The sequence below is a fragment of the Anabrus simplex genome, chromosome 3 (assembly GCF_040414725.1).
Source record: "Anabrus simplex isolate iqAnaSimp1 chromosome 3, ASM4041472v1, whole genome shotgun sequence".
In the NCBI taxonomy this organism is placed as follows: domain Eukaryota; kingdom Metazoa; phylum Arthropoda; class Insecta; order Orthoptera; family Tettigoniidae; genus Anabrus; species Anabrus simplex.
Genome location: NC_090267.1, coordinates 202736916 through 202754291, shown reverse-complemented (window position 1 = coordinate 202754291; position 17376 = coordinate 202736916). Strand labels below are relative to the sequence as shown.

The window sequence follows — 17376 nt, the reverse complement described above, 5'->3', positions numbered from 1 at the left end:
AATGGCGGAACGTCGTGTTCTCCGATGAGTCACGCTTCTGTTCTGTCAGTGATAGTCACCGCAGACGAGTGTGGCGTCGGCGTGGAGAAAGGTCAAATCCGGCAGTAACTGTGGAGCGCCCTACCGCTAGACAACGCGGCATCATGGTTTGGGGCGCTATTGCGTATGATTCCACGTCACCTCTAGTGCGTATTCAAGGCACGTTAAATGCCCACCGCTACGTGCAGCATGTGCTGCGGCCGGTGGCACTCCCGTACCTTCAGGGGCTGCCCAATGCTCTGTTTCAGCAGGATAATGCCCGCCCACACACTGCTCGCATCTCCCAACAGGCTCTACGAGGTGTACAGATGCTTCCGTGGCCAGCGTACTCTCCGGATCTCTCACCAATCGAACACGTGTGGGATCTCATTGGACGCTGTTTGCAAACTCTGCCCCAGCCTCGTACGGACGACCAACTGTGGCAAATGGTTGACAGAGAATGGAGAACCATCCCTCAGGACACCATGCGCACTCTTATTGACTCTGTACCTCGACGTGTTTCTGCGTGCATCGCCGCTCGCGGTGGTCCTACATCCTACTGAGTCGATGCCGTGCGCATTGTGTAACCTGCATATCGGTTTGAAATAAACATCAATTATTCGTCCGTGCTGTCTCTGTTTTTTCCCCAACTTTCATCCCTTTCGAACCACTCCTCCTTGGTGTTGCATTTGCTCTGTCAGTCAGTGTATTAAAATCTATCAAAAGCATTTATGTTGTCAATTGGTCTGCAGTGAGAATTGGTTGTAGCGGGAGTTGTTGGTTCAAAGTACTTACAGGGGTTAGACAAGGCTGTAATGTATCACCTCTGTTGTTCATAGTTTACATGGATCATCTTCTGAAAGGTATAAAGTGGGAGGGAGGGATTCAACTACGTGAAAAAGTAGTAAGCAGTTTGGCCTATGCCAATGACTTAGTCCAAATGGCAGATTGTGCCAAAAGCCTGCAGTCTTGTGATATCTTAGAGTTTTAAAATAGATGCACTGAGTGTTAAACGAAAATTAGTCTTTCCAAAAATAAAGTGATCTCAATAGGCAAGAAACCTAAGAGAATTGAATATCAGGTTGGGAATACAAAGCTGGAACAGGTAGACCATTTCAAGTATAAAGGCTGAGTATTCTCCCATAATGCAGAAACTCCATAACTCAAGCAGCAGCGCTTCGTCCTCTCACCACTGGGTTCCGTGGTTCATATCCCGGTCACTCCATGTGAGATTTGAGCTGGACAAAGCAGAGGCGGAACAGGTTTTTCTCCGGGTACTCTGGTTTTCCCTGTCATATTTCATTCCAGCAACACTCTCCACTATCATTTCATATTTCATTCATTAATCATTGCCCCAAAGGAGTGTGACAGGCTTTGGCAGCCAGCACAATTCCTATCCTCACCACAAGATGGGGCTTCATTCATTCCATTCCTGACCCAGTTGAATGACTGGAAACAGGCTGTGGATTTTCATTTCATTCCCCTGTGTTGGTAGTATAGTAAGTGTGACTGAATCAAGGTGCAGCAAAGCTAATGCAGTGATTTTACAGTTGCGATCAACAGTATTCTGTAGGAAGGAAGTCAGCTTCTGGATAAAACTATCTTTACACCATTCTGTTTTCATCCCAACTTTGCTTTTTGGTAGTGAAAACTGGGTTGACTCAGGATATCTTATTCTTAAGTTATAAGTAACAGACATGAAAGTAGCAAGAATGATCCCTGGTACAAACAGGTGGAAACAATGGCAGGAGGGTACTCAGTCCGAGGAGATAATGAATGAAGTTTGCTCCGTGGGCTGATGTTGAAGATGGTCCTATTTCAACAGATGAGCTGGAAAGATATTATTTTAAACCAAAATTATGTGTGTATATATATATATATATATTTTGGAGGAAAAATGGACAAAATGATCCAAAACATCACCAGATCACCAAGAAAGTACTATATATGCAAGCGTCAAGTTCATCTTCAGAGAGACATTTCAGTTCATTGGGCTTCATTGTCAACACACGGTGGTCTACTCTACACCCAGACAACGTTATGCTCTTCTTTTCATTCACAGTAATTACACCACCATTAATCTATAACCAATAAACTATGTAAAAGCCATGTTCAGGTCTTTTAATGTTTGTTAATTTGTATTTTATTTTATGTTGAGTTAAATGCGAGGGAGGTCCCTTGAATATGCTCAGTGATATTTAGATTCATTGTCAGTTGATGTCAATTGCAGACGAATATTAGAGTTTCTGTTTATTATTATTATTATTATTATTATTATTATTATTATTATTATTATTATTATTATTATTATTATTATTTCAGTGCAGGAAAGATCTCTGTCATATTATTTCAAACTGAGCTTAACATACTTAAAAATTTTTCTTTAGTGTATAGGAATTTGTATAGCAAGCGATCTGAATAGAAGCATGAAGTGAACATTTCCTTTTATACGGCACATGCTTTATTGTGAGGAAGTAGTCAAGGTAGTGTGGTGCACTGTGGTGGGCTCTGTGTGACCAGTGCTGTGGGCCAGTAAGCAGCCGCGTCAGAAGAGTACAACACTGCATGGGCTGTACTGCCGGAGTCTGTGCATTTGTGAGTGTTGCACAGTGGGCCTCACTGCAGGACTCTGAGAGGGTGACCAAGACGACAGTGGTTAGACTCGGTTTCTTACGATTTAAAAATAAGATGTATAGAACTTATGAGGCTACAGAGCTAGTTACAGCAGAGGATTATAGCGGCATTTAGTAAATTAACAGAGGCTTTCAGAATGCTTGAATGCTGGAAGACATAAGTCTATAATGAAGATGAATGTATGTGTTACAAAGGAAGCAATTTTTTTTCACTGTCAGCTCAGTAAAAGATATTATCATAGTGTTAAGTTGTATTAAAGCAAGAACTGATGGACGGAGACCTTCTGTAATTTTCATTTTGAAAATAAAAATATTAAAATTTCATATTATAGGAAATCTTGTTATCTTCTTGGAAGTTGCTGTCACTCACAGCAAGAGTATTTTATATCATATTGGATTTATAAACATTTGTTGTGTTATAATGAATTATAGATGAATATTAACCACCATCAAAGGTGTTAACATTCTTGCATATGTATTAAAGTACTTTCTACACAACTGTTGCAAATATGATGCAAGAAGTAAATTTGATCAACAAGTTCTCTTGGAGGTTGAACATTAAAGATTGCTTCTTGTTAAAATGTATTGTTGAATTTTTTTTTTTAGATAGAAAATGTTCTCATAATTCTCATAATTCCTAGGCTAGATATGTTTGTTATAAAATATTCATTTTGTTAGAAATAATTTCGTTATGTTCTTCATAGTCATACCACACGTACAGTTTTAAACATACAGGACTTTCCCATTTTGTTCAATCTATGCTTCAAATCATAAAATGAATGGCAAATGCTTTGACTTTTAAAATGACTGTATGACAACTTGCATGTTTGAAATACAGTTTGCTATTATTACAGCAGTGGTTGTGCATTATTGATTAGCGCATCAAAACTGTGCATTATGAGCATTAAATGGTGCAATGAACAATACAGATCTACGGTTGATTTAATAAGAAAGCTAGCTGTACACTCGTTTCAGTTCCAATGAAACATTGATTTTCATAAGACAGTACACATCCTAACAAAATGTGTTGAAAAGTGTATACTCAAGTGAAAAATATTAATTCATTTATTTATTGCTAGTGAGTGATATATTAATATGTCTTGCACTTGAAGTTATGTCCCCAGTACGGAAGTAAAGAAAGTAACTAAACAAAAGTTATGCAATTTTTAGTTTGTTGATTTGTTGTGGTACCGGTACCAAAACTTCAGTGTAATTCATGTGTTCCTGTTTCTCCTCTCTGAAATCTGACAATCCTACAAAATAGAAATCTTGTAATACTGTGAAATTCTATGCACATTTGATTTATGCAACACAAACAATAAAATAAAATTAATCAGAGCATTGAACAAACATGAACTTAATACATAATACCTGAACTTAGAATTACTGTTCAAACCTACTGTAGTGCCAACCGCAAGGTTGTGCTTATACTACTTACATGGATATATATTTTAAGTTGACATAAAGCTGACAGTAGAATGTCGGTGATTCTTTCCAACTTTCTTGTAGTGAGTGTCAATGAAATAATTTATTAGTTATTCTATTTTCAGCCAGCACACAGGCGAAAAGTGGTAGTCATTCTGCTAAGTGGGCAAAAGATAGAAATTACCTGTGATCCAAGCGTGACCACAGCAAGACAAATATTTGAGGTAAGTAGATGATGATGATGATATGAATAACATGGTATAAAATAATGGAAATGCAGAAGTTTTAGTTATATTAATATTCATCTTGAATATGTAACCTTCTTAACCATGGTGTACTTAGACTTTCTGCTTATTAGGTTGTGTCGTGTTGATTACGTATAGTACATTCCAAAAATATCTTAAGGGTAAAATTGGACACCGGTGTTGCGTGCTTAAAATTTCTTTGACTCTTGACATGACACTTGGTATAATGATATAATCAACTAAAAGTCTATTTCAAGTGCAATGCAGTCATGAAAGCTAAATATTCAATTCAACTAGTGCACTCTACAGCTGAGTGTGGTTCAGATCCCTGCTAATAGAACAAGAATAACCTAAGCCACTCTAGTTCAATGGTAGATTAATGGACATGAAATCTGAAGGTTATAACCGGTTCCCACTGGTGTCCAGTTGGCCAATTGTGATCTATTCCTAACACATCTTTGGCAACTGTTCCTAAAATATCTTTGTCATGTACCACACGTCAAGGCCATACACAGAATTTTGTCAAGGTGGTAGGTAAGTCTTTTTCATGACGGTCAGTAGCAAGGTTTGGTGCACCTTTTGATTACAGTTGAGGAATTAGATGCAATAACAGTGTATGTTTACTTACACTGTTATTGACTTAATCTGTTGTTGCATTAATACCGTTTCTGAATATTTCAGTCCGTTTACTATAACCCAGTCCAGGTCTTAGTTCGCTAGGATGCCACTACAGGTCACGAGCTCACTAAAACCAGCACCATGCGCTACGCTGTTATTGCTTGAGGTATGCTTCACAAACAGTGAGTAAAGTTGCTGCCAGTTCTTTGGTTGGAGAATATGTCAGTGAGTGGAAGGGAAGGATTTGTGAACAGTAGGATACATCAAGAACCATTCAGTGCAGTAATGGCATCACAGTTAGTAAAAGATTGAGTATTAGCACTTCAATCTATGTTCCTAAGAATGCCGTGTGATAAAGGCAATAGATTCACGATACAGAAATTTGAGCGACTTCATTACCATAACGGTGTTGTATCAGGGTCACAGTCCTACACTCCAAACTGTGTGCCATTTACCTTCTAAAAGGGGAATTTTAGCTTAGTTTTAATTATTTGAAGCTACTTGATGTAAGAAAACATGGTGTAAAGCAGACAAAAAGGTTGATATTCTTTCACTAATGAAATACTTAGAACTTGTAAATGTTGAGTGGTACGAGAAAGTCATGTCTATATGTGTAGTGATTCTGTAGAGTCTGATGATGCAACATGGTGAAGATCAATCATCATGATTTTGCTCAATGATGTGGTATTAACAGAGCATTTCGAACAAGGAAGTAAGGCAATATCAAAATCCAAATGATATGCTTCATGATCTGCTTCTTGTTTTTCTTTTTTTTTTTTTAAGGAAATAACTTTGTTAATAAAAAGAAGAATAAAGTTATTGTTCAGAAAGGAATATTTCTAATTTTAAATGTTCCAATTTTTTGTCGGCGGGGCGGGGGGGAGTGTCAGTAGCCTAATATCTTGGTTGGGGAGAGTACAGCGTCAAATCTCTCTCAGCACTACTTGTAACAAAGAAGAAAAAAGGTGAATAATAAATGAACTTGTTTTAAATTTGTCACTTTTTGGGTTTCTCTAGGAATCTGGTAGATATTTTAGAGATCCCAGGTGGGATACATTGCCACTTCTGTCCCCCTACAGTGAGCTGTTGTGCTTCCTTAACACCCTGAGCAATACTGGTATATGACAAAATCTAATACTCTTGCTTCATGCAATAACAGCATATAAAATAAAATTTTAAATAAATCTGTCTTTCTTATTAGCTAAGTGACAAATCGTATTCTTTGAGAAATAAATTTCCTGACCCCTTTAAGTGTCTTAAAATAAAATTCAGTTTGATTCCAAATATTTCTGTCAACTTGGAATATTCATAAACTTCATGCTTCTGTTTTTCAAAATATTCAAAATAACATAAATCTACTTACGCTGTTATTGCATCAAACTCCTCAATTATTTAGCAGGTAGTCTAAGCAAGAATTGCATGTTTATCATTTAATATCTGTAAACCTGGTACATATTCAGCAAACATTTACAAGAATTCATATTTAGATTTTCAGCACTCTTCTTCTTAGTTCTTACTTCTTGTTATATAGTTACTTTGAATGAGAGAAACTAAAAATAAGATTCAATTAATAATAATTTAATATTTGCTGTATATAATTTCTTCAGTTAAAGAAAGAGAAGTTTAAATGTTCCAGGTGGGGCAGGCTTAAACCTAGTAACCCTCTTGCATATGCTGCTGCTATGTAAGTTGAAAAGCTATATCAAATATTAATCTGTTTTCAGATTGTTGTTCAGACAGAAGGTCTGACAGAAAATTTCACCTTAGGCCTAGCAGCTCTTCTTGGAGGTGACTTTGTGTTCCTACGGCCAGAGACTCGGATCAGTAAAGTGGCTCCTTCCTCGTGGAGTGGAGATCCTAAGAAGTATTCATTGCCCACACTCAGCTTTACTCTCTACCTCAGAGTCAAGTTTTTTCTGCCAAGTCTTCGTGGTGTGCGGTTAGTTGATTGGTAGCATTATTATCAAATTTCATGCTATAGGATAAAATATTTTTGTTTTAGAATGGTATATAATGTACAGTAAATAGTAGTGGAAGATTTATAATTCTCCTCCTGAAATTATTATGTTTCAATTATTGGTGCAGATATGTCCAACAAAAATATTAATGCTCATGTAGAGCTTCTTTTCATTGGCCTGGCTTATTCGGTATGCCAAAACTGGAAAGCTGTAGAGTACAAGGTATGCATTTTTTATATCCTACTGCTCCTGAAGATAGCCATCCTGTATAGGTGGAAGCGGGTGAGTTTTTTTATTTAATCTCATTTACTCGAGGCAGATATTAGGATTTTTTTTTATTTATTTTTTTTTTTTTTTCATTTCAATATAGGCACCTGAGCCAAGGCTCTTCTTGGTGCAATACAAATAAATGACAATGGCAGCTATATTCACAATCTGATTACAAAATAAAATACAGTAAGTATATAATTTAACATGGTGTAAGAGATAAGATAGGACAAAGCTTCCTAACCATAATTACCATACTACTTCAGGTATTTAGTTACATTACTTTTGAAGATAGATAAAGTTGTTAAAGGATAGTGGCAGCTGTATTGCCATCTAGTAGAAATGACTGGCAGCAGAAGAGATGGAGAGCACACCTCAACTAACAACAGTAGTCAGTGTAATGTTATTGTTGATAAGTTTTATGGACTCAGGGTATTGTAGGCCACCGCATATTGAAGCATTCGAGGCCTAGACTACCAACCCCCTGTTTTATGATTCCGTTTACCCCTATTCTTTGAGTCATTGTTCCTTCACAATTACTCATTTTGATAGTGATCTTTATTATCTCACTGATTAATAGGGCCTTATGACTGCATACTTTCCTGCTTATAAAAATCACAATCACCATCATACTCACCATCACCAGTAGGTTCGTTACCATCACAACTGAACAATATTTCTACATCAGCATTACTTGCTGTTGGTGGACTTGGTAATGAAAACCGAACTTCGTGATTATCTCCATTGTGATAACTCATATAGTAACTGTATCAGGCATGAAAGATTGAAAAATAGGTGTTCCATAATTGTTATGTACTGCTACAACTAATTTTTCTCGAAGTATGTAAAAGCTTGTGAAAAATGTAGTAATGACACCATAACTTCATTATTACTCATCTTACAGTAAAAGGACATGAAACATAATAGATTAAAAGTTATATTTTGCACAACTTTTATTCTATACAGTTTCCCTCTCCAGCTACAGTAATGTCCGTTCATTCGTAATCGGTTTACCCTCCAGGGTCGGTTTTTCCCTCAGACTCGGCGAGGGATCCCACCTCTACTGCCACAAGGGCAGTGTCCTGGAGCTTTAGACTCTGGGTCGGGGGATAAAACTGGGGAGGATGGCCTGTACCTCGCCCAGGCAGCCTCACCTGCTATGCTGAACAGGGGCCTTGTGGGGGGATGGGAAGATTGGAAGGGATAGACAAGGAAGAGGGAAGGAAGCGGCCGTGGCCTTAAGTTAGGTACCATCCCAGCATTTCCTTGGAGGAGAAGTGGGGAAACCACAGAAAACCACTTCCAGGATGGCTGTACAGTAATGTTAGTCCCCTTAATATTGCTATACCACTAATTAAAATTGGCCTTGCAGTTCAGATCACGTAACTATCAGCTTACATGCAGGAGATGATCAGGTACTGTCGGCAGCTCTGAAAATGGTTTTTCACGGTTTCCCATTTTCATGCCAGGCAAATTTAATTTAATTATAATTTGCAAAATAGTTTGCTAAGAATAACAGATGTAGATAATTTAGTTCTGGAACAAGAAGAGGCTGTTGATGCTGATGAAATGGGAGACCCAATTATGAGGTCAGAGAAGTTTGACAGAGCTGTGAGAGACCTAAGTAGGAACAAGGCACCTGGAATTGATGACATTCCTTCTGAATTCCATCTGCAGTGATAAGAACCGAGGGCTTTGAAAAAGAAGCAGCAATCCAGAAAGGAGTGAGGCAAAGCCTCAGTTTGTCCCCCCTCCTCTTCAATGTTTACATAAAACAGGCAGTAAAGGAAATCAAACAGGAATTAGGAAAGGGAATCACAGTCCAAGGAGAGGAAATCAAAACCTTGAGATTTGCCGATGATATTGTTATTTTATCTGAGACTGCAGAAGATCTCGAGAAGCTGCTGAATGGTATGGATGAAGTCTTGGGTATGGAGTACAAGATGAAAATAAATAAGTCCAAAACAAAACTAATGGGGTGCAGTCCAACGAAGGCAGGTGATGCAGGAAATATTAGATTAGGAAATGAAGTCTTAAAGAAAGTAGATGAATATTGTTACTTGAGTAGTAAAGTAACAAACGATGGCAGAAGTAAAGAGAACATAAAATGCAGACTAGCACAAGCAAGGAAGAGCTTTCTTAAGAAAAGAAATTTGCTCACTTCAAACATTGATATAAGAATTAGAAAGATGTTTTTGAAGACTTTCGTGTGGAGAGTGGCATTGTATGGAAGTGAAACATGAACGATAACTAGCTCAGAAAGAAAGAGAATAGAAGCTTTTGAAATGTGATGTTGCAGAAGAATGCTGAAGGTGAGATGGATAGATCGAATCACGAATGAAGAGTTACTGAATCAAATTGGTGAGAGGGGATCGATTTGGCTAAATTTGACAAGAAGAAGAGATAGAATGATAGGACACCTCTTAAGACACCCAGGACTTGTTCAGTTGGTTTTTGAAGGAAGTGTAGGTGGTAAGAACAGTAAGGGTAGACAAAGGTTTGAATATGACAAGCAGATTAGAGCAGATGTAGGATGCAGTAGTTACGTAGAGATAAAAAGGTTAGCACAGGATAGGGTGGCATGGAAGGCTGCATCAAACCAGTCTATGGACTGATGACTCAAACAGCAACAAGCATAACAGTCACGTGAATTTTAGTGAAAAATGGAAGGGTATGTATAGGTACTTAATGGCAAAAACAGGTTCCAGAAATGACATTCCAAGAATAATTAATGGACAAGGATTTGTGCAAGGATTAGTACGTAAGCCTGCCTTCGACAGTCTAAATTACTACTGTATCTGAGAAGTAATTGGAAATTCTAAAAGGACTATTAATATTTCTTATGAATGAAAGTTACAGTTTCCAGGTTTAATACGGCATTTGAATGGAATCAAAACAGGTATGAATCCATGGGAAACAATGAAAAACCATTTTCAGTGCTGCCGACAGTACCTGATCATACTTGACTCAATTAATCTTTCTCCAAATGTATTGTTTCAGCTTCAGTTGTTTGTCTCTGTAACTCCATATGTTACCTTCGCCACTTTTGCCTTTGTTTCCTATTTTCGTCTTCCTCGTGGAGTTTTAGTACGTTGGATGTTCGACTCATTGGAAATTTGTTGACTTAACATGAAATTCCTACAAATATTGACGATCAAAAATTCTTTTCAGGTGAGACCTCATGGCTTCAGGGACATCATGTTCTCCCAATGGATTTCTGCTGACTTATTTCTGTGGACGTAGAGTCGGTTGAACTAAAGCTCCAAGCACCAATTTAAAGTAAAAGCATTTAGTGGTGTAAAGTATGTTTCTCTGTAGACATTGTGAAAGAAGTAATTAACACAATCTCCTGATAAATAATCACTGAATCCTAATTCACTCAATAACACTGTCATTATAGTGCAAGCAAATGGATATGGTGTCTAATACCCATACTTTTAAATGCACAGAGCATAAATGTAATGAATATTGAATTATTGTCATTTGCTGATATCAGTCTCTGTAATGCGAACACATCAAAGCAGGCAACAGAACGTGGGTCAGCGTAATTTCGTTAGATGTTGTTTATGTTGCTACTTGCTCCAAAATGAAAACCTCACTGCACTGAATGAGAAGCATTGTTATCGCCTTTGATACACAAGAAACTTCAAACCAGAGTGTAGAAATTGGTTGAATCTTATGCCTATAGATGACGTTAATGTTGTTATGTACAACAAAATGACAATTTCACCTCGTTAAATGAGGGGCATTTTATTGAGGAAGAAACAAGCATATGAAATTCCATCTCAGCCGAATCATATCTCTACCATAGAAACCCCTAAAATGACATATCCAAGATAATATTTGTTAAGATGTTATTCCTCAACTTGTATATCCAATCCATACGGGTCCTCCTCTAGGGACAGCATAACGTTGACGTCGGTATGGGGGCTTCTGTGCTTGTTGATCCCGTGGGCTGTGCCAGTTCAGGGTTACCCATGCAGGATTGGCCTCGGTGTAGGGCCAGACTAACAACGTGTTCCCAGAGTTGCGTGTGAGGTGTCTGTGCACTTTATTCTTCAGTACTATTTCTACCCTCCTATTCTTACCTTCTTAAATTTCCTCTTCCTCTCTAGCCAGCCTCTAGTTAAGTTCTCTGGAGGTTTAACATCCCCTCCCCAAATCGCAATTTTCAGGTCGTGGCGAGGTGATGCATGGCTACTGGGAGAGTAGTTTTTAGCAACCCTCCCAAATCTTAAGTTTCGGGTAATGGCGAGGTGATGCATGGCTATTGGAGAGTAGTTCTTAGCGACCCCCTCCAGATACTGGATGCCTTCTGGAGTATATAGCCTTGCCTTTGGTACGTCAGGGCTCTGTCAAAGGTCGACCTCTTATATCCTGGGTACTTGTGGGACTATGCATGGTTTCTGATTTTGATTTTATTTCATTGAAGGCTGCAGGCCTTAAAACTGAGTCTTTAAATTGTACAGCAAAGAAACTTAAACGTTTCAACCAATCCGATGATTTGTTCAATACCCCCTGTGGGTGGGGGGTGCAAACTAAGAATACATCCATGGTGCCCCAAGGGATCTCAGCTTGGGAGAATGGTTTGGCGACCACAGGGCCCTTAGTTGAGTCCTGGCATTGCTTCCACTTACTTGTGCCAGGCTCCTAACTCCATCTATCCTGTCCGACCTCCCTTGGTCAACTCTTGTTCTTTTCCGACCACAACAGTATTAGAGCATTTGAGGCCAAGGGAGTCTTTCATTTTCATTCCCTTCGTGGCCCTTGCCTTTCAACATCCGTTACTTCATTTTTCAAAGTGACGGACCCCTTCTTTTTTTTTTTTTTTTTCCTGTCTGTCAAACCTCTGTGGGTGGGGGACGCAGACGAAGAATATACCCATGGTATTCTCTGCCTGTCGTAAGAGGTGACTAAAAGGAGCAACCAAGGGATTATTGTATTATAACCATGAAACTACCTGTGATAAGTACCATCACGTGGGGAAGATCATGGATCGCCTTTACTTGCAAGTAGTACCACTATGTTAGGTACACAATAGGTTTGTTATTAGTAGCAGCAGAGAGTAGTTTACTGTGGGTTTGCAGTACCCGTGATTAGTACCATTGTGAGAAACACCACAGGTCTGGGTGTTGCCTGTGATTAGTAGCACTATATGAGCGACACCATGGGTCTGCGTTGCCTGTGATCAGTACCCATATATGAGGAACACCACGGGAATACCGGCGCCCGTGATTAGTACACCTAGGCGAGGAACACCATGGGCTTGTGTTACCTATGAGTTAGTGATGGGACATTCGATTCATTTTACTGAATCGATTCATTTGATTCTGTTCACGTTACTGAATCTATACAGTGATCCGATTCATGGCACATTAGTCACCACTCCTACCGCATCTGTGTAGTATATGCTGGTAAGACAGCGCAGCAACAGCATTCAGTGCTCGCAGCTGCCATCTGGTCTTCATACTATGAACTCCTTTCTTAGAAAAAATGCTAGTCACTCTGATACATCGAAGGTTTCCGGTGACCGCAGGGTGGGAAAGGTTAGGATTAGGAAGGTAGCAGCCATGGCCTGAATTAAGGTACAGTCGCAGCATTTCCTGGTGTGAAAATGGGGAAACTACGGAAAACCATCTTAACGGCTGCCGACGGTGGGATTCAAACCCACCATCCCCCAAATGCAAGCGCATAGCTATGTGATACTAACCGCTCGACAACTCGCTCAGTCATTTTTGAAAATATGTATTTTTCTATCAGCTGAGGATTTTTTTAAATCGTCATATTTTGTATAGGCTACCCTAGATGTACAGTAGCCCGCTGGTTTTCTGATTCAACATACTGTTGGTTAAGTTATTGCGTCTGTCCACATATGATTGAAGTCTTTTGCAGCGATGTGACATATGAACTGAGAGAATACTGAGCCGTTCTTCCCATTATAAAACAGGTACTTTTGATTGGTCATGAGCATGACTCATAGTCTAGGGCAGGCTAGAGTCAAGTTTAATTGTCAAATGTCAACTAAGTTATAATACTAAGATTCATTAAACTAATAAATAGTATAACCTAATAGCCTACCTACTTACTAGCTACTTCAGAATTATGTTTTGACTACCTTTTTAACACTGCAAATAAATCCATTTATTATTTAAACCTCCCGGTAAGAAGAGCACAGTGAATGCAATTATTTCAAATGAACTGAGCTCGAGAGTCCATTACAGCATACGATTCTTTCGGTGTGCCATGGCTCACTGTATGTCTCGCTGCAGCGGAAGCTCGGCTCTCCGCCAGTGTCCAGTGAGCCGATAAGGAGCCATGTGTATCTTGTGTCTCACTGAGCCGCGCTCGTTCACGATTCTTTCAGTGTACCATGATTCACTGTCTCGCTGCAGAGGAAGCTCGGCTCCCAGCCAGTGTCTAGTGAGCCGATAAGGAGCCGTGTGTATCTTGTGTCTCACTGAGCCGCGCTCGTTCACGATTCTTTCAGTGTACCATAATTCACTGTCTCGCTGCAGCGGAAGCTCGGCTCCCCGTCAACGCCCAATGAGTGCGCCACTCAGCACTGTCCGCTTGGAGTAAGCTGAATCGTGTGCCGTGAGCTTGCCGTTCCTGTAAATCGATTCACTCGGACACTTGAATGAATCGATACACTGCTTCGAATCATGCATTCAGTAGCCAACACTACTATGGGTGGCACCATTATGTGAGAAACTCCATACGTCTCTGTTACCTGTGTGATGTACAATACTTGTGAGTAGAACCATAATCTGTGGAACACCGTGAGTCTACGCTACCTTTGATTAGTACCGTAACATGACAAATACCATGGTTCTACTTTACTAGTGATAAGTACCATTATGAGGGGCCATTGACCTGGATTTTGGACCCTTTAGACAACAGGCATCCTCAGTTCAGCAGGATTGTGCTTTAGAAGCAGTCCCTTGGTCAGTAATCCTATTGTTTATGGTAGTTTTTGGGTCGAATCCACTGATGGTTTTAAATTCATATCCATCAATTCATTCATCACATTTTTTATTCTGGTCAGTGGATGATTTTGAACTTTTAAATTGTCATTAAATTTCGTACCATTAGGGGCCGATGATATGGATGTTAGGCCCTTTCAAGCAACAAGCATGATTATCATCATCATCATTATCATCAATTTGTTCAATGGGGAAACGTCTGAGGAAACCCTACCTTGATTCCTGGTTGCCTCCGGAGTCGATGGACAGAGCTTCCTCCCAGAAAATCCGTTTTTTTTCTTCTTTTTTTTGGGTGCTATTTGCTTTACGTCGCACCGACACAGATATGTCTTATGGCGATGATGGGATAGGAAATGCCTAGGAAGTGGAAGGAAGCAGCCGTGGCCTTAATTAAGGTACAGCCCCGGCATTTGCCTGGTGTGAAAATGGGAAACCACGGAAAACCATCTTCAGGGCTGCCGACAGTGGGGCTCAAACCCACTATCTCCCGATTACTGGATACTGGCCGCACTTAAGCGACTGCAGCTATCGACCTCGGTCCGAATCTAAGTAGTAATGCTGTGGAGGATATTGTTGGTGGAGAGATTGATGAGATGCAGAAGCTGCGAGAGTGCTCCGTACTTATCAACACCACTACAGTTGTACAGAGTAAGAGGTTACTGGAAGCTACATTGTTCGGACCAGTACCTGTTAAGGTGGAAAAGCACAAGTCTTTGAACTCCTGTAAAGGAGTCATCTTTCACAGGGACTTAGTCAAAGCCTCTGATGATGATCTCATCCGAAACCTTGCACGTCGGGGAGTTTCCGACATCAAGAGGCTCAAGAGGCATGTCCGGGCCAATTTTCATGACACTGCCTGAATGAATTAAAGTTTCAGTGTATACGCTGACATTTCAACATTATTTTCCAACACCTATGCACTGTTACAATTGCCAATGGTTTGGTCACACATCAACGCGCTGCCAGGGCTCAGCAACTTGTGGGGAATGTGGAAAAGGCGTATACAGGTGTACAATGCATACCACCACCCGTGTGTGTAAACTGCACAGGTGAGCATGCCCCACGATCCAAGAATTGTCCCACATTCAAGGAAGAAAAAAAGATCCAGGAGATTAAGACACTGGATAAACTATCTTATCCAGATGCCCAGAGGAAATATAAATCAATGGTCCCTCCGGAATTCTTCTCTTCCTTTGCTGAGAAGGCAGCAAAAGTACGGATAACACCAACAAGTTTTGTAAAAACCACTCCCAAGAAACCATCAACTAGCAACCAGACAGTTCCTCATAGCACCAATAACCAAGAAAAGAAAGAACAAATCATCATGAAAGCATCGGTAAGCACATTATTAGGCATAGATATCAAGGATAATTTAATAAAAAACCACCTATTCAAGCACATTATTGCCAAAAACATCTGGAAAGGGCACTTCCCAGACACCTTCACCTGGGATGTCCTACCCTACTAGTGTGGGAGGAATGACTTCTCCAAATATGGCTGGAAAACCTTCTTCCAGGCTTCTTACCAAAGCACAAGTCAAGGAGGAGGAGAAAGGGAAGCCATAACGCTCCCCCAAGGAGTTGGAGGAAAAGTATTTTCAAACCCCATCTGGGATCACAGCACCTCCAAAGAAGATCAGCAAACCATCTGCCCAGTCTCCTTCAAAGAATAAGGGAAAGAACGAGAGGCCTCGACGGCCTCATGTTCGATCCCCTTCAGCGGAACTCAGTTCTCCCAGGAAGAAGGCCCACCATTGAAAGTCAGAGAGCTCACCATTTACGGAGGGCTCAGTCTCCAAGTCACCGTCTGCTGAAGACACAATGGAGACTGAACCATTCCAAAGACAGAGTAGCTGTGTATGGCATTGCGACTGGGGGCATTTGTACCCTAGTTTGCTCTGAAATCTTCAGCGATGAAGTTCCGCTCTGTACTCAGCTAGATGCAGTTGCAATTCGCACTCCGTTGCCAGTAATGACAATGATGTGGCTTCATGGTCTCCATTCTAACTGAGTCCTTCAGACTGATACCTTTATCAATTTCATACACCAAAATAAACTGTGCTTGGACAAGTGATAGAAGTGTTGCCACATCCTGGACTTTTTCTACAGGCCCGAGTGGTCGCTTACATTGCCAACGTGATAGCGTTTAAGCAGCCTGGAAGGATTTCCCCCCCCCCTCCTTTTCCTCTTTTTTTCTTCCCTTCTCACTCTGTTTCTTTTTCTTTCCCTTTTTTTCTTTTCCGGTATTCAGTTGTAAAAATTTTGCCTCCCGACGTGCTTTAACTCTCTTGCCCTCTTTTAGGTTTCAAATGAAGATTGTAAGGGTGGCCTTAAATCATTATTTCCAAATATATTAATGTACCCCCCCCTTTTTGATTCTTTACCAATGTGTTTTTTTTTTTAAAAAGTAGTAGTATATTTAAATAGGTGCTAATTCTGGTTTTTTCTGTCGAACTCTGGTCTTGGGCTTTTCTTGAAAATCATAATTGTTATTCCCAAGAATTCTTAATTATTATTCATATTGATTGTATTTTGGTTGTCAAACGGGCTGAGCCCTTGCTAAATGTTTGTAATTCCCATTCTTTGTTTGTTATACACTGCCTATTCTAGTCATTTGAAGTTTAAATACAATTTGTTTTAAATCAATCCACCTTTCTTACATTTGGTCCGTTGTACGTTCTCTCTCACTCTTTACCTTTTCCTTCTCTTTTTTTTTGAACATTGTACTTACCACGGACAGCCCTCTCGGTTAGCCCGCCGTGGCGTCCACTGACTCTGCTGATTGATGAATAATAATTCTGATATACTAGGTTTGACCCAACGAGGCATCAAGCGCATGCCTTTCCGTGGTCCGACAAGTCACCACCAGTGAAATAACATTTGCTTGCTTCCTGCGTTATGGTGTCCTAATGATTACCGTTTGACGATCTTTGATGTTGAGGGCCGACCATCCTATCATTATCTATACTAAGATTTTCGTCCTTTTAGCCATTTGTATGAACATAATATTTATTAGCACCCCACATTGACAAAGACGCCACAACGTGTACATTCCTATAACATGCCTTTCAAAGAGTGGGAATTGCGGAGTGCACTCGGACTGTGCAGAGACACAGCTCCTGGACCGACTAAATCCACAATCAAGTGATTTAACATTTGAGTGACCAATGTCTCAAGGATATCCTCATTCTATTCAACATAACATAGAATGAGGGAGTGTTTCTATCTCG

General features: G+C 40.0%; 1 protein-coding gene across 1 annotated transcript in view; it reads left to right on the top strand.

Annotated features, from left to right (window-relative positions):
• The window catches only part of LOC136866744 (tyrosine-protein phosphatase non-receptor type 13), a 179957-nt gene that overhangs the window by 54371 nt on the left and 108210 nt on the right, over positions 1 to 17376 (top strand). Inside the window, exons 4-6 of the mRNA XM_068226831.1 lie at positions 2619 to 2631; positions 4206 to 4300; positions 6664 to 6878. Coding sequence (XP_068082932.1) covers positions 2619 to 2631; positions 4206 to 4300; positions 6664 to 6878 — 323 coding nt within the window. The remainder of the gene's footprint in view (positions 1 to 2618; positions 2632 to 4205; positions 4301 to 6663; positions 6879 to 17376) is intronic.